The 18,665-nt window shown below is 41.4% G+C and overlaps 1 protein-coding gene across 1 annotated transcript in view; it reads left to right on the forward strand.

Annotated features, from left to right (window-relative positions):
• GRIK1 (glutamate ionotropic receptor kainate type subunit 1) overlaps positions 1-18,665 on the forward strand; it is a 233,388-nt gene that overhangs the window by 199,575 nt on the left and 15,148 nt on the right. Inside the window, exons 13-14 of the mRNA XM_077807269.1 lie at positions 4,083-4,300; positions 15,058-15,283. Coding sequence (XP_077663395.1) covers positions 4,083-4,300; positions 15,058-15,283 — 444 coding nt within the window. The remainder of the gene's footprint in view (positions 1-4,082; positions 4,301-15,057; positions 15,284-18,665) is intronic.

An 18,665-nucleotide genomic window follows, 5' to 3' on the forward strand; every position in this document is an offset into this window, starting at 1 on the left:
AGCTTTACAAAAACGTTTGTAAGGCAAAGCAAATGTTTCCATGTACAAACTTGTGGTACGTGTGACTGTAAGTGCACCATCAGTAACATGTAGAGTTTGAACAAGAGATGAATGGTTGTTAACCTCTGCATCTATTGTTATGCTCTTTCTTGTTAACAGAAGCTGCTTGTTGTGCTTTATTGGAAGCCACTTGTTTGTTTAAATTTTAAAATGTGATGATCAGACTTTCTCTTTTCTACAGAGCGTGAGCAAAGTCTGGATCAGGATTGGCTGTCATGTCTGCCATAAAAAAGCACTAGAGAGAGACTTCAGCAAGTATTGTCTCTGACCCTGAATCTTGCTAGTAACATTTTACTTAGATGTTGTTTCCCCATTCCCTTGAAGTTCTCAACCCAGATATTTCCTCTAGTCTTTGAAGGTATCCAAACATGGCATACTTCTAATTATAGTCAGCAAATTAATTTTTAAAAAAATGTATGGGAAACTATTACTTTTAAAAGCTCAAGTGACCTGCTAAGGCCCGAATTCAACCAAGTGTGTAAGCACAGTCTTACCTTTAAAGGTAGAGCTTAAGTCTCACAAGATTACATCAGTGAAACTAAACCATATACTTACGCACTTTGTTGAATCAGGTTCCAAGAGATGGTGAATACTGAAAGAAATCACAGGCCTGATCCTGCAATATGCTGAACCCCACTCAACTCCTGTTGACTTTTGTGAGAGTGGAGGGTGCTCAGCATCTTATAAGCCAGGGGATTGATCTTGTAATACTCAGTGGCAGGTTAAAATGTATTAGTTTAATTAGATTAAAGATTTTCTGTTTCATTTATACAACTAATTTGCCACTAGAGAAAACCACTGGAGTATTATTATTTTGCCAAAAAGCTACAGTAACCAAGAGTTTCTCCACTTCCATCTATTATCATGTACCTCTAATTATAAGGCTGCACTACCAGCTTTTACGGCAAGCTAAGGTCTCTGAAGTTTAGTTGGCTATTACTATTGCTATACATTAAAACTAAGCATTGTAACAGTGTCTAACTGCATCTTTTATATTCCTATAGCTAACTAGGCTTTTAGAAATGACATCTCCATGAAGATCTGAATCAGTATACGTAGCAGCCTGCTCTTACATTTGCTAGGTCAACTACAGTTTAAAAATACATCCTTAGGAGTAAATAACCATGTTTCACTACATTTAAAAAAATCTAGTCTGATAAAGCACCAAGAAAAGCACAATTAAACATAAATCTGGATGAATTCGCAGCTCTTGAAATGACACATTAAGATTCCCTAAATTAAATAGAAACCTCTACTTTTAGACTGTTGGCCTAGTTTAAAATCAGTACAACACAAAGGCTATATGCAGCAGGAAGTCTGCTTTGCTGTTACCTCTCATAATTTGGTAGCTACATAAATGTACTCAGAGACCTGGGCTATGCTTAGCTCTGACCTTTAAGAGACGTACATATATTTATAAAAAGCTAAATTAAATCTGTTTTCCTGTGGTTTGGAAGATTATTATCCTTTCAGTTTTTGCTCAAATTGTAGAGAGTTTTTACGTTAAAATCTTCCAAGACATTTCAACCTTCAGACATTTCACAGAATGTATTTTAAGTTCCCACATAAATCATTAAGTAGCTCAGAAGACATAACACTTCAACAACAGGGACCTTTCTCTAATAATAATGAATATTAGTTAAATCAAATTCTGTACACACGCAGACCCCCAGTTCAGCCAGCACTTAAGCATTTGCTTAAGTCCATCCTTATTCAGAGTTAAGCATAGTGCATAAGTGTTTTGTTGAAGTTAAACTGAAGTCAGTTGACTATAAGCACACAATCAAGTGCATGTCTGAATCTGGGCCTTAAACCCCAGGCAATCCACTGAAGTCAGTGAGGTTGCTTACTGTGTCAGTCAGGCCAGAATTCGGCTTGTAATGTTTAGGAGTACAGTAACTCCTCACTTAAAGTCATCCCAGTTAACGTTGCTGATCAATTAGGGAACATGCTTGTTTAAAGTTGTACAATGCTCCCTTATAACGTTGTTTGGCTGTTACCTGCTTTGTCCACAGCTTGCAGGAAGAGAAGGCCATTGCAGCTAGCGGGTGGGGGCTTGGAACCAGGGTGCACCGGCAGCTCCCTTATCAGCTCCCCTAAGTTCCATGTGCAGCAGCAGCCCAACAAGCTATTAATTGCCGACAGTTCAGCTGTCCCTCTCCCCACTGCCATGTGCGGCTCCTGCCCTCTGCCTTGGAGCTGCTCCTGGGAGCCTCCTACTTGCTATGCAGGAGACCGAGGGCGGGGGGGGGACGACAGAGGGAGGCTCATGTCAGGGTGTCCCCCTACTCCCTACTTCTGCCCTCCACTTACCCCTTCTCCATATAAAGCAGGGTGGGGACAGGACAGGGCTCAGGATGGAGGGAGCGTGCTGGCCGCAGCTGCTATCTCAACTTCCTGATCTTTTTAAAGGCAATGTGCTTAGAATGGTGTCAGCATACTTAAAGGGGCAATGCGCATCAGTCTGCCATGCTGTCTCCCCTCCCCTCCATTCGTGCTGCCTTGTAGAGTGAGGCTACATTAACAACGTGTTAACCCTTGAGGGCTCAGCCGAATGCTAGTTCATTTAGCAGTAAGGCATTCCCTGGGAAATATCCCACCTCCTCCACCCTCTAACTTCACCACCTCAACTAAACTTCACAATCATCATTGATGTGTACAGTATTAAATTGTTTGTTTAAAACTTATACTGTGTGTGTATTTAAAAAATATATAGATTTTTGTCTAGTGAAAAAATTTCCCTGGTACCTAACCCCCCTATTTACATTAATTCTTATGGGGAAATTGGATTCGCTTAACATCATTTTGCTTAAAGTCGCATTTTTCAGGAACATACCGACAAAGTTAAGCGAGGAGTTACTGTACTTTGCTTCACAGCTGGGATCAAATTCAACCCTCCTGCGCCAATTACATGACCTTAAAAAGTAAAATGAAACATACAAATTATCCATTTATTTTCCTAGTCTCATGATGTGAGATGTGCAGTCAGATGTGCTAATGCCATTTCAGTCATCATTCTGTCCTTTAAACTGGGATTAATTTATTATTCATAACATTGCACCATCATGTAGAGATCCAGAAGGGACTGTATAATTGCTTTAACTTTAAAACAAAGTATAGGCTTATAAAAAGACATATTTTAGGTCTTGACCCCCTGCAGCCCTTATTCACGTGAGTACGTCCCAGTGACTTTACTGGAACACTATTGACTGCAGTGATACTGTTTGTCTGAGTGAGGGCTGCAGGACCGTACATACCTGGATGTGTAGATAAGAGACACAGGGTAAAGCCATCTTTTTAAGCATTTCCTCTAAATGGGAAATAATGGGAATGGGATACAGTAGAACCTCAGAGTTACGAACACCAGAGTTACAAACTGACTGGTCAACCACGCATCTCATTTGGAACCAGAAGTATGCAATCAGGCAGCAGCAAAGACAAATTAAATACAGTACAGTACTGTGTTAAATGTAAACTACTAACAAAATAAAGGGAAGGCAGTATTTTTCTTCTGCAAAGTGAAGTTTCAAAGCTGTATTAAGTCAATGCTCAGTTGTAAACTTTTGAAAGACCAACAACAATAACGTTTTGTTCAGAGTTACAAACATTTCGGAGTTACAAGTAACCTCCATTCCCGAGATGTTAGAAACTCTGAGGTTCTACTGTATTGTTCTTCTTAAGGCTTAAAGCCTCATTACAGTACTTGTAACAAGCAGTTAAGATACAGATAAATTACTAGTATAGGCTAGGAGTCTAAAAGGTTAACTCCAAGATGACATTATCTCAAAGACAAATTGGTGTTCAGACCCATGGATAATCATGTGTGTGTTAGGTATCATGGCATACATCCCCTTCAAAGTATGTTATTATAAATGTTAGCTGTACATATGCGAGATTACTGTGTAGATTTTTTTATTATTCTGTGGTTCATAAATGTATTATGCTCCTAAAAATAATCTACTACCAGAGAAAGACTTCTTTCAACATGTTTTAATATGATTGTTTTGATGATATTATAACAGGATCAGAGCTGATGCCCAAAGCTCTTTCTACCAGAATAGTTGGAGGAATATGGTGGTTTTTCACCTTAATCATAATCTCATCCTACACTGCCAATTTGGCTGCCTTCCTGACAGTTGAGAGAATGGAATCCCCCATCGATTCAGCAGATGATTTGGCAAAACAAACCAAGATAGAATATGGGGCTGTTAGAGACGGATCAACAATGACCTTCTTCAAGGTAAGATGGTGCCAAGTGGGTTTGCACTGTAAGAATTGTAACCTTTCATTAATAGATTCTGAAACGTGGAACAGAATGAGAATTTCTGAAAACATTAGTTCAGGAAAATTTAGCAGTTATAACAAATCCCTAATCCACAGAACGTCCTCCAGGAATCTACACCTCAGTGATGGGGAAGGTTGTGTTATATGCATGTTTCCTTCTGCCAACCAGCAGGAAACCGCCATAAATAGATTACAGTGTGACACTGTACTACCTTTAGTGAAAGGTCCTCAGTACCGTGGCACCCACTGCTCCCTAAGAATGGAGGGCTTCGGGGCAGCTACAATCTGGAAAGTCCCCCGCTAGAACAGGTCCAATACAAGAAGGGAAAAAGGACTCTGGAACAATGTATAGGCACAAAGTCTCTGCTGGAATAGCCCCATGCCTCTAGTGAATCCCCCAAGATCTATACAGTCTGGGGCCCAACTGCCTCCTCCTTTTGAGAAAGGCAAACCCATGCCCTAGCCAAAAGAATTTAGTGAAAACTCTGCGAGGAGGACATCTGCAGTTTTGTCCCATCAGGGCCCACTACCACTAGCTATTCTTCAGTCTTCAAAAGGGGGCTGTTAGGCCCAAAGTTTATAACAAGTAATTCGCTAAGATTGCTTTTCAAGATCAAGTAGCCATTAGAAAAATACAACTGTCAATCAAAATAATAGTTCATTTGCTTTTAAAAGATATAAAAAGAATATAGATTTAAAGTTTAATAAATAATAATAGAGAGCATTTTCTAGTGCAATTGCTTCTGCAGATAACTAAATTCCTTTTGATGATCAACATTAATTACATATAAAATGAGTGGATCTCCTAAAATGTCAATGCATATACCAGCAAATTATAAATATGGAAAATGTACAAAAAACATCCCACGGCAGTTAGCTTTGTTGGCACACCCAGCAGGAAATCCAAGGATTGAATGTACCTAGGTAAGTATTAATATCCTACTCCTCAGTATGGCATCTGAGCATCTTTTAACTAGCCTTTAGGAAGAAGTCCTTCCAAAGAGAATGAGTCACAGTGGTAAAGCAACATGTGGAAAAAATACCTTCTGCTACCTGTGTCCTAGATGTTCTGTGAATGAACAATTTCAGTTTCTGCTGTTGTCAGTTTGACATCTTAAGTGACTATTTTAAAAAGGTCTGTGGCAGACCTGGGAATTTAACCCAGATGTCTCAAATCCCAGCACAGTACCTTAACCACAAGACTATCTTCAGATGAAGATAGATTCTTATATACAAATAAAGGAAAGTTAATGGATTGCAGTTCAAATATTTGGATCATGTCTCCAAACTAGTAATTTTCAAAAAAGATTCTGCAGTAGTTTGCTACATCTTACATGGCCACCCTGCTTTTAGCAGTTAAGGGTAAATTCCTCTCTTGTTGCCCCCACTTACTTCCATCTAGTGTGGAGAGGTGACTGTGTTATTGAATAAGAGAATAAACTATGCTTTTTTCAAAGCCTAATTATTTAATCAGTTTTTGAAATGACAAGTTGAAATCTCTATTAACATATGCTGGGAAACAACTCGAGAACACAAAGTAACTACAGTATCACTTATTTTAATAAGGAACACCTATTAGGCTGGTTAGTAGTTTTTGCTACTACTTAAGACCCCAGTAAAATTCCTTAGCCCAATTTCCTCTCTCTGGCCAAGAAAGGTCACCACAATGCAGGGCCTTAAAAGATGAATCTGCGCAAAGAGGGACTCCACAGTTGTAGCTTCTGCTCTATAGCAGAGGAAATCACTGCATACTCTAAGCATTGTGAAATCAGAACAAGTTTTCCAAAGCAGCTTCCAGTTTTGCACTGGCTTTTTAGACACAAATAAGAGGGTGTAATTTTGCAGGCACAAATAAAGATGGATCAATTTTTTTAATATAATTTTTTTAGCATTTAGACATCTAAATGAGATTTCAAATCAGGTAATTAGGTATCAATGTTCTACAAAATGCACCCATGCTTGTGTGTGTCTGCAATTATATACAGACACACACATGCAAATAGATGAATGCTAGAAGTAATTTCTGCGAGAATGGACCTGAATTAGTTGGAAGAATAAAGGTAATGTGGTGAAAGATGCATGGACAAATGCAATTTCACATTTATATCACTGCCACACATGCAATACAACTAATAAATTATATACAGTACCTCTTAGAAGAGCTAAAGAGATCACTGCTTCATTGTGCTAGGTCAGTATAAAAACAAAGCAAGGAGCCAGACCCTGCCCTGAAGAGCTTACAGCCTAAACAGACCAGAGAGACAATGGGTGGGAAGGGAAACAGAAGTACAGACAGAGAAAACGACTTGCCCAAAATAACACACAGTAGGTTAATGCAGTTCTTTAGTGTGTAATTATTTGTAAAGCATCAGAGATGTACATTGTACTTTACAGACAGAGAAGAGACAAATCCATGTCCCCCAGGTGCTTTCAGTCTAAATGTTATATATACAAAGATATATATTATTTATAACCTACTGTGTGTTATGCCACTGAACATTTCTGCAAATCAGACCCTGGACTCTCAACCCAGGCACCCAGAAATGAGGAATACAGCTGCGAGAGGCTGGTTTAAATGACTTGCCTAGCATCACATAGGAACAATGGCCCAGATCCACAAAGATATATAGGTACTTAAACCCCTAAGTTCCACTGCTAACCACAAAACTGTAGCTCTCGCAAAACCTATACTCACTTGGCGCCTACGTTTTCAGGGTAAAAGTTCCCTAGGTGCCTCCATTTCTGCCTCTGGGCATGTGCCTCACAATAGGCATCTGGATGTCTAAGGCCCGGAGTGATCCACAAAATGGGGGAAGATAAGTGCTCCTCCCCCTATCTCCTCCCTACCTGTGCGGCCTGAGCAGAGGCTACCTACAAGATCAGTCCTATACAAAATTTGGGAGGGAAAGGGGTAGTGTCCCCCTTATTGCTTTTAGCCTAGTGGTTAGTACATTCCCCTGGTATGTTGTAGACCCATGTTCAATTCCTCCCTCCCTGCCAAATAGGGGAGAAAGGATCTGAACAGAGATTTCCCCCCTCTCTCAGAAGACTACCCTAACCACTGAACTATGAAACATTCTGATGTGGGCTCAGTCTCTCCTGTTGAAGCTGTTCAACTGAAACTCCTAAGTCTTTTAGCGTATCCCTGTGTGTATCTGGGCCTTTGGGGCAGAGAAAGGGCTAAAATCCAACTCTCCAGGTCAGCACTCAACTGCCTTAACCATGAGAGCCTCCTCTTGTAATTCCCTGCCACATTCACCATGCATCTTCCAACTTCTGCACCAAATGGAGCAGGAATCCTATGGACAAACAGTCTCCTTAACTACGCAACCTTGATTCACCCCATTTTGTGCACTCACTGAGGCAATGATTCTGTGGAAAAAACAGTTATGTGATCATGTAATTAAAGAGTGTGTCATAATGCACATTCACAAGGGGGCTGAATTAAGGTTTCCCAGGCTGTTTTAATTCTGGCATTTCCTAACTTTTGAGTGCTTGACTTTGCAACCTTAATGACGTTTTAATATAGTTGTTAGTGTGTCATTTCCTAGGGTTTTAAAAAAGTTAACTGAAAAATTAGAAGTTCCATCAGGTGGCATCACATTGGCACCCACATGGGTCATCAGCAGGATTGGAACCTTTAGATCCACCATAAAGACCTCTGCCACTTTAGCAAATGCAATAGTGTCCTGAGGCTGACACTGAGCACGAGAAATTTAGGCCAAACAGTCAAATGCTGACAAAGTTTAAAGCACAGGTTCTTATAATGGCAAGTGTCAGTCAACCTGATTAATTGGCAGTTCTACCAGCCCCAGCTGTAATTTTATATATATACATATATAATTACCATGTAAAGTCAGGGAAGAGCTGGCTTACTTCTGGGGGAGGAAGAAATGCTGTGATTTCCCTCCCCCATATTTCTAATAAATCATTTCAGGCCTGACCCTGCAATGTGCTGACAGCTCTCAACTCAAGGGATGTCACTGGGAGTTGAGAGCCCTCAGAGGGTTGTGTTTACTATAAATTACGATGGGCGCACAAAAGAGCAGATATTGCAAAATAATTCAGAGCCACAGTAGAAACAAAGGGCAGTTATATTTTTAATTTAAGAGCAAGCCTTCCTATTTTATTTTTTTAAATAAAACTTTCATAGGACAGGAGATATTTAGATATCAAAAATATTTCTCCCTAAGATGATACTGCAGTCTACTGGCTTCAAACGGTTTCCCAGCTTGCAATACTATTAGCTGAATGGGGCACAGTGGATATTATGGTAACCAATAGGTTATGAGGTTCAAGTGGCTCAGTTAAAAGAAAGACTTTGTCCCTCAAAATAGGTTCCTAGGAAACTCATAATAGGAAGAAAAACAGATGGAGGGGGGCCAAACTCCCTGTACTAGATGGCTGCCGTAACAGGTGGGGGACGTCTAAGAGAAATGTATGATGGTGAAGTGGGAAGATAATGGTTTTCAGTTCAAGAGAACGTAAGTGCTGTGAGTTTTCCTAGTGATCAGACATGAGCAGCCGTAGAAGATCAACGATGATTAGGCTCACAGTAGAAGTTCCAGAGGGGACATATGAAAAAGTCCTGTCCCTTTGCAGAAAGTGATTGTGGAGGAGATGTGGTCTTGAGTTCACAAGGCCCAGGGTTCTGTTCCAGGCCAGTCTGGCTAGAAGGCAGTGGGTGGGTGGGGGGATGGTATTGGCCTTAGTGGACTCAGGGAGTCAAAAATATCAGTGGAGTAGAGTCCAGGTGGATAAATGTCCTGCCCACGAGCCTGGTATGTTTTCCTGGGGAGTTTCCTGCCCTTCAGAAAATGCTGAGATGATTAGGGAGGTCGCTTGTGGCCACCAAAATAGAAACAAGGCATGCAGCAGCAGTAGTCACCACAGCAGTGAGTCTGGATCTTGTAGCAGCAGCATAGCTCTTCAGGAGCTTAGCCCTTACTAGGTTGCAAGGACAAAAGAGCATACAGCGGGCATTCTTTAAACGTGTATTCTCTTTTGGAGGAATAGCAGCCGTGTTAGTCTGTATTCGCAAAAAGAAAAGGAGTACTTGTGGCACCTTAGAGACTAACCCACCCCCACTGTTCCTCAGACGTTCTTGTCAACTGCTGGAAATGGCCCACCTTGATTATCACTACAAAAGGTCATCCTCCCCTGCTCTCCTGCTGGTAATAGCTTATTTTAAGTGATCACTCTCATTACAGTGTGTATGGTTTCATGTTCTCTATGTCTATAAATCTCCCCACTGTATTTTCCACTGAATGTATCTGATGAAGTGAACTGTAGCTCACAAAAGCTTATGCTCAAATACATTTGTTAGTCTCTAAGGTGTCACAAGTACTCCTTTTCTTTTGGAAGATACTCCTTGTGTTTCAAATGGGAAATACCAGGAGAACCAATCTCTTTCAAACAGTGATGATCTGCCAAAATCTGAAGAACTGGTTCCTTCAGTTGCTCTGGGTCTTCGGCGGCACTGAAGAACCTGCCGTCGAAGACCCAGAGCGAGTAAAGGGCCCGCTGCCAAAGTGTTGCCAAAGACCGGGACCACCGCCGGGTGAGTGAAAATTAAAAATGGGATTCTCAGCCAGGGGAGCCTCCCCAGCTGGGAGCTCAGGTGGGCCGGACAGGACAGTCCTGAGGGCCGGATGTGGCCACTGGGCCGGAGTTTGCCCACCCCTTTAACAACCAGTTCTAAACCGGCTTCAAAATTTAACAACCAGTTCGAGTGAACTGGTGTGAACCAGCTCCAGCTCACCACTGCTTTCAAACCTGTAGAAAACTTTAGGGCACACCCACTGTTCCAGGTTCTCTTTGTGATGAAAGATAGGTGACAGGGTGTCATGTGCCCTACATGAGATGCAGAGTCATTTTCTTGACTCCCCTTAGCAGTCAGTCCAGATTGGAATGTAAGACCTAGATAACTCCTTAAAATTAAAAAGAAGTAGGAGGAGGGGTAGAAGTGGAAAGGTCCTGCAGAAAGAAATCCTAGGACCAGCTGGACTTTAGAGAAAGCCCAAGCTTACATTTATAACTCCTTTAAAACAGTAAAAGGAAACCCCAAGAAGGGGGTATTTTTAGAAGCTATCCAGTGTATAGGGAATATAGTAGAAGCAGGTTGGGAAAACATGTTTACATCACTTGTCTAGGAACTCTGTTTGAATTTATTCAGTCCCACGCCCACTCACATTCCTGTTGTTGGTTTATAATACACACAGAATACAAACACACACTTCTGAACATATTTCCACTCCTTATACTAGCTTCAATAGAAACTCCAAGCCGCTACACATTTCTCAAAAAATATATTTTAGAGTAATAGTCACTTTAAGAAATGCATGCATCTATCCCGGCTAGACCCATGCAAAGACAGGCCATTCCATTTCATGGAAGATCTGTTTCAAAATCTACTTTGTCCCAAGTAGGACCCCCACAAAATTGAAATTCTCCTCAAAGGCACCCTGGCCTGCGGCCGTGGACCTTGGAAACCCGGTTCCCCAGCAGCTGGGTAGAAACATGCTTGGGTTCCATCAAAACTGTCTCCACAAAATGCTTCAGTTTTGCTAAGTCAGCAAATTCTGATGAAAACCGGTCTCACCTGAAGTTTTGCAACCAGCTCTTCTTGTAATTCTATCAATTTGTTCTGTTTTCTCACTTTATTTTTGGCTCATCTGTAATAATTGATGTTTAATCTCCCATTCTGAAGCTTGCAAAATCCTGCCTTCTGCTATGCATATACAGCTCCATTGAAATCAGTCAGTCCTGCATCTGCACCCGAAGAGCAGAAATTTGAAGGTCATCCTTAGTGGAGAAATCTGTATGGGTGAGGGGGCATGGCAGGGGAGAGAAAAGAGAGGGGGGTGGGATTTGCACAGCAGGAAGCTACAATATCTTTCGCAAACTCATCTGCATACAGAATACATTATTCCTATAACCTCTGTAGGTCTATATCAGTCTCAAAACTACCCTATAAAGTGTATCAGTTTCAAAAATATATTACTAATTAGGGTAAAAAATGGCTTGTACTAACTGAGAAGAAACTGAGCAGATCTGTTTAACCTTCAAAGTTTAGCATTGTCCTCTGACTGAACAAACTTAAGAGTAGAATTAGAAGAAATATTAAGCCCCAAACTTCAGAGTCAAAGAAATTTTGCTTAAAAGTTTAATACTCAACCAAGTAGGAAGTCAATATCTAATATGAGCTGCCATCCAAAGTAGTGTTTAATAAGAACATACTAACTCTACCCAATGATCCTAAAAATGGTCAGGAGACAGACTGACAATATCCTGCACAAATCTTATGAAATTAAGATAAAATGTATTGAATTAAGTTAAACCTTATTGATTTGGGGTCAATACTTTTGGAGGTCCATTGTATTAAAAAGGCAGTTGTGTATGTGTTTTTTGTGGAATTATATGGCACCTTCTCTAGTGGGGAGGGGGGGTGCTAATGCACTTCCTATCAACGCTTTGAAGCCACCCCCCTGGAGAGATGTGCACTTACTACTGTAGTTCAAACTAGATTCTAGGGGCCAACAGACCAAGAAAGGGTTTTTTGGATAAATAGCCTGGTTTTAAACAGCCTTAGGGCTTTCTTCCTGATCCAGCAAACAGACAGGACCCTGGTTCACAGAAAGCCCCAGTCCTCAGGGTAGGAGGGAAGGACTGGGCCTATGGAGGCTCCATTAGGCTGGGTGCTCGTTCTGAGTTGAAGATGTGAGAGCTTGTAACCACAAGCCAGTCCCTTAGGTGTGGGTTTGAAGAACTGTTCCTGCCAGAATACATTTTCTACTGTAGTACTTTTTACCTTCAAAATAAAATAGGGTTGCATAGAAAGAACTGTGAGGTACTTTTAACTATAGCAATTACACTTATTAATTATCTCTGAAGACAAAGCCTCTCTCCGCTGCGAGCAATGCAGCAAATGCAGGGAACTGTAATGCCTGGCCATACCCAAGTCAGAAGTGGGAGAGACACAGGTCTCCACTCAAGAGAGGCAACCAGAGGGGAGTTGGAAGCCTGCTGGACCAGTGAGTGCAAATACAGGTTGTTATCCTGACCTGTGACATGGTCAGAAGAGTGTTACATCAAGACTATTCAGATGAAGGAAATGAGATATGTGGTTTTACTACTGTAGCAAGCTGGAGGAAGGGAATAATTTGGAGGAAGCACCAAGGAGCCAATCTGCGTGGCCTTGGCTAAGAATGTTAAATTGCCGTTGGAGCAGCTCACTTAAAGAGCCAGCTAAGTTTACTGGAAACAGAGTCCTCATGTTACCCAGCACAAGAAATAAATACAATAACCATTTTCAGTGTAGCCTGAGTCCGCAGATAGAAGTGCCCATGTCCACAGACCGGGCGACAGGGAGTACCATACCCCCATACATTTACTTTTCCTTTCCATTCCCCCAGCCTTTCAAAACCACACCAACCTGGAGCCTAACTACTACTAGGGTGGGGAGAGAATACAGTATTCACAAGCACTCAATAACCAACGTGGGTAACCAGATTATGTCTTACATCTCTTGCCGTAGCCCCTAGATGCCTCAACCAAGATTGGGACCCACATTATGCTAGACAGAAACTGAGGTAGAGACTCTGAGGTAGATATCTAGGAGCTTGTGACATCTAGATAGACAAAGGGTGGGAAGGGGAAGCAGAGGCACAGAATGGTGAAGCAACTTGCCCAAGGTGACGCAGCAGGTCAGTGCCAGGAAGAGACCAGGAACAAAACCCCAACTCTTCTTGTACCCACAGCTCAGCACCCACTCTACTGCTACCTTCCTAGTCTTAAAAACTTTGAAAGAGGTACTTCTTGGTTGTTGTAAAAAATAGACTTTAAAACAAAGGCTCTTAGAGCAGGGATTGTGTTTCTTGTTCCAGATTCATTAGAGAGAGAGAGAGAGAGAGAGAGTCACTTAGATCCTTTCTGTAAATTTCATTAACAGAAAAGGCACCAGGCTAAAGGAGAATGAGTCCTTTTCCAATAGCACTTGCATTGATATGCCGAGAGGGAGAATGCTACTTGGGAAGCTGTGAAGTGTTTGAAATTGCAAAAAAAAAAAAAAAAAAAAAAACCTCCAATTTATTAATTACTCATTCTGTAAATGGAGAACAGACTTTCATTTACATCATTGATGGAGTAGCCTTAGTCAAACGATGCAACACAGCCTGGATGTCTGGCTGAGTGAAAAATAGAACAGAAAGATGTCCAATAGCTGGAAACATCCATAACACCAGTGGCTATATAGGAAGTACTATCCTAAACTGCGATGGAACGCTCTAGAGAATTAAGGGGAGAGAGAGCAGAGACACAAACATGGTGGTATATTGATTTTTGGCTAAAACGTGCTATTAATAAACTGATTTCAGCTGCAGCGATGAGTGCAACAACTTTTCTATTCATGTACAAGTGTGTGATTGGACTGTACAGTTGCAGTAGTTTTTCATTTTTGTAAAATGGGTGGAAAGCTGTGTTAAGACAAAATACAGGTAATACGAACAATCAATGTATAATGGTGCTCTAACCTGTAGACCAAACCTCAATTTGTAACAACAACAAAAAATGTGTGTTTAATATAGCATGACTGAGTACAAAAAAGAAGCAGTGTTAACAGAGTGCAAATACTTCAAGTTAGATGGTAGTGACAAGAGAGAGGCGCACATTGAGCATATGGGCAGCATCTCAGTGCCCCTGGGGAGCTCCAGGGGGAACTGTGCTTAAGGCAGCATAACACCTTTTGTAGCACCTGAGGCGAAGAAGGGCGTGTGCACTGTGTACTATCCTCAAGAATTGCGAAAGCTGCTCTCCGCTGTGTTCAGTTCCTCCCTTTCCGTTGTCCCACACAAGGGGAGCTAAGAGAGGAACAGTCCTTGAGCTCCCTGGGATTGTGCCTGGCTCTTAGGTGAGGGGCATCAAGGACACTCCTTATGTACTTCCTCTCCCTCCCCCAAGCACCCCAGCAGGGACCGGGCACAATATATTCTTTAGGGTTACTGTTTAGACGGCACTATGCTACATGGCATGATCCGAAGCCCCGGTGTCAGCACATTAAGGCCCATACCTGCTCCCTTTGAACTCAGTGGCAAAATGCTCATTGGTTTCAGCGAGAGCAGGATTAGGCCCTTTGCGTTCATTTTGGTGGGAAGCAGAAGCGGAAGCACAAGTGTATCGGGGCATCTTGGGCTTTTAAGATTTCACTTCCTTCTCGTTCAGTTTCGGGCTTCACTGTAGAGTGCACGACTTACAGACTACTGGCACCCGTGCAAAGAGCCAATACCCTATTGATCAGCTTTCGTTGGATCAGTGTGGTACTACTGCCCAACGAAGAGGAAACAATGTCCCATAATGTAGTAGTCTCAAACACTTAATAACATGTAACCCAGCTAACTAATTCACTGGAACCATTGTAACATCTTACATTTATAGAGCACCACTCATCCAAAAGGATCCCACAGCTCCTCCCAGGTTACATGTGAACACTGAAATGCTGGCACCTGTAGGATAGGAGGCAGTAAGAAACTACTCACAGCACACTGCACAGTGTGAAAAATGTGAGGGGGAAGAGGGAGGAAAGAGACTGAAAGAGTCCTCTTTCTGTCCCTCCCAATTCAAGAGGTGTTATTGACAGCATTCACGCTAAGCATAGGAATGTTTTGCAAGCATAATTTGAAAACTAACATTTCTGCTGAATCCACTCTCTTTCCTTAGAAATCCAAAATATCAACATATGAAAAAATGTGGGCATTCATGAGCAGCAGGCAGCAGACCGCACTGGTGAAGAACAATGATGAGGGAATCCAGCGGGTGCTCACAACGGACTACGCCCTGCTGATGGAATCAACCAACATAGAATACGTGACTCAGAGAAACTGCAATCTCACCCAGATCGGCGGACTCATTGATTCTAAAGGCTATGGCGTGGGAACTCCTATTGGTAAGATGCATTAAAGATAATTAATGATGAGCAGTCCTCAAGAGGTTCTGGGCAGTTAAATCTAGATGCCCTTTAGGAGCTTTCTAGAACCTTTGAGCACCCAGGGTCCTTCTTTCATTCAACATCTCCCCTCTTGCCCCAGCTACAGCAATGACTTTACTCAGCAGGGGCAAGAGGGTGACTTGTAAGCAAGCAGGAAAATTAAGGTGTAGTCCGTGCCTTCAAGACGCAATCAGTTGGCCTGCTGCTCTTGTCCTGTTCACAGGTGATGGGGTACCCTCTGCTCATCCCTCCCATGTTATTAAACCATGCTAGCAAGACAGATTACATATTTCCTCCAGGAGCCCTCTTTTTAGAAGAGAATCAAGGTAAGTGTGATCTCCAACAAATGCACCCCTTGGAAAGCTGCATGAAAGGAGACAGGATTGATATCGCACCCTATGCGCCATTGCCCGTGCATCTTAGTAGAATAACCTACAAAGTTTGCAATGATTTTCAGAGCACTATGTAGGGACTATAAGAAGCCATTGCAAGATTGTATTCCTACATCAAGAGACTCAATGCTTTGGGTGCATTCTGAAAACCAGCTGCCTCACTTCCACCAATAAGCAGCTTCCCTTTCCGGTGGATTTGCTTGCCTTATCCCTGAATGTTTCAGTACTTTGCCAATTTTACATATTTAAAGAGATCGCATCTTTTCCACAGAAATTGGGTCCTTCTGCAAATGGACATTGTGTAGCCAGTTCTTTTTCTAGTTTAATATATTTGTGCTGCTCAGTCATGCACTCGCCCTACCCATGTCTCATCTCAGTTTACATCAGCCTAATTCCACTGACTTCAATGGAATTAGCTACAGATTTACATTGGTGTAACTGTTCATAGACTTTGGCCTTTCAATTTCTTCTATGGCCATCTTTGAGGGAGGTAGAACAACCCGGAGTACACATACCCCTAGGGGTACATAGAGGTCTTTCAAGGGGTACATCAACCCATCTAGATACTTGCCTAGTTTTAAAATAGGCTACATAAAAAGCACTAGCAAAGTCAGTACAAACTAAAATTTCATACAATGACTTGTTTATACTGCCCTATAACTGAAACGTAAGCACATTTATATTCAGTTGATTTATTTTATAATTATATGGTAAAAATGAAAATAAGCAATTTTTCAGTAATAGTGTTCTGTGACAATTTTGTCTTATGTCTGATTTTGTAAGAAAGTAGTTTTTAAGCGAGGTGTAACTTGGGGATATGCAAGACAAATCAGACTCCTGAAAAGGGTACAGTAGTCTGGAAAGGTTGAGAGCCACTGAGATAGAAAGCCTGCCCCAGTATATTGAACTCTGCCCCATCTTAGCCAGAATTCCATAGAGATGATATTGTAAAAATATTTTTCCATTGCTTATGTGAGAACAAACTTCTCTGGCTGAGAAGAATGAACCAAAAATTTAAACTATCCCAAAATAAAGATAAATACATGGCAAGAATTTCATAGCAGTTATAAAGCTGCCATGCTTTAAACTAAAAACAATGAAGGATAATTGGAACAGATGGTAATGCTCAGAGAACATATCCACTGGAAATGCAGCTGTGAAATATATTGTAAGATGTTTCTTGTATGATGAATATGCTGTTTTAGAAAGATCAGTTAGGATTCAAGGATATATAGAATATATGTTACAAGTCTCCAGGTGTCTTGAAATAAATCATTTTAAAAATTAAAAGTTGAAACTTGCCCTAGACAAAGTATGCTGCAAAGATACTCCCATAACACACATGAATCCCCAAAGGAAATGGGCTCAGTTGTCTTCTCCCAGCATCCAAGACCATCCCATCATGTTATTTCTAAGATAAATGTACTTTGGGTTCTCAATGTTTTTAGGACCAAATATTTAGCCAAGTCTCCCCTTGTGCAATCCTCAGAATTCAAATGCAAAAACATGCCTACACTTTACAGGTGCAAACTGAGGCCCATGCACTTCAGAAATTCTTATGAATGTGCCAAGTATGATCACAGTGTGACAGGTTGAATCACAGAAACCCCCTTGGGGCTGCTAACTGATGTGCCAAGACTACTTCTGCCCCTGCCTTCCCTGCCAACTTGGGACTCCAGAATCCAGCCTGGTTGTGCCAGACACGCTTGCCGGCCACAAACACAGACCCAGGTCTGAACCACGTCTCACAAACTGCAAGCATAACTGAAAGCAGCTCAAGAAGCGTTCCTGTTTTTAACACTCAGATACCCAACTCCCAATGGGGTCCAAACCCCCAAATAAATCTGTTTTACCCTGTATAAAGCTTATACAGGGTAAACGCATAAATTGTTCGCCTTCTATAACACCGATAGAGAGATATGCACAGCTGTTTGCCCTCCCCCCAGGTATTAATGCATACTCTGGGTTAATTAATAAGTAAAAAGTGATTTTATTAAATACAAAAAGTAGGATTTAAGTGGTTTGAAGTTGTGACAGAACAAAGTAAATTACCAAACAAAATAAAATAAAAATATGCAAGTCTATGCCTAATATAGTAAGAAAACTGAATACAGATAAAACCTCACCCTCGGAGGTGTTCCAGTAAGCTTCCTTTTACAGACCAGTCTCCTTCTAGTCTGGGTCCAGCAATCACTCACACCCCCTGTAGTAACTGTCCTTTGTTCCAGTTTCTTTCAGGTATCCTTTGGGGGTGGAGAGGCTCTCTTGAGCCAGCTGAAGACAAAATGGAGGGGTCTCCCAGGGGTTTAAATAGACTTTCTTTTGTGGGTGGACACCCCACCCTCCCCCGGTGTAGAATTCCAGCTACAAGATGGAGTTTTGGAATCACATGCGCAAGTCACATGTCCATGCATGACTCAGAATTTACAGGTAGCAGCCATGGTTCACATGCTACCTTGAACGTTCTCAAGTAGACTTCTTATGTGGATTGGAGCCTTCTGAGATCCATTGTCCATTAAGTGTTTCTTGATTGGGCACTTAACTTGCACATTCCTTTCTAAAGAAGCTGCCCAAATTCCTTACTAAGGTTACTTAAAATTAAACCAGTACATAGCCAATATTCATAACTTCAAATACAAAAATGATACACGCATACAAATAGGATGAATAGATTCAGTAGATCGTAACCTTTACAGAGATGTGTTACATGGCATATGTAGCATAAAACATATTCCAGTTATGTCATATATACATTCATAAGCATATTTCCATAAAGCCTTACAGCGTGCAACATCACACACAGTGTTGTTCTCAGACAAGTGGAAAAGATAGAAATGTAATTCTTAATAAAAATCTGTATATCTAGCTGGGGACATGCAGGGCTTTTAGCACTAGAGATGACTGTGAAATATTTTGCATCTTTGAAAAAAATTTCACTCAGGGATAAA

Source organism: Eretmochelys imbricata, chromosome 1 (genome assembly GCF_965152235.1).
Source record: "Eretmochelys imbricata isolate rEreImb1 chromosome 1, rEreImb1.hap1, whole genome shotgun sequence".
Classification (NCBI taxonomy): Eukaryota; Metazoa; Chordata; order Testudines; family Cheloniidae; genus Eretmochelys; species Eretmochelys imbricata.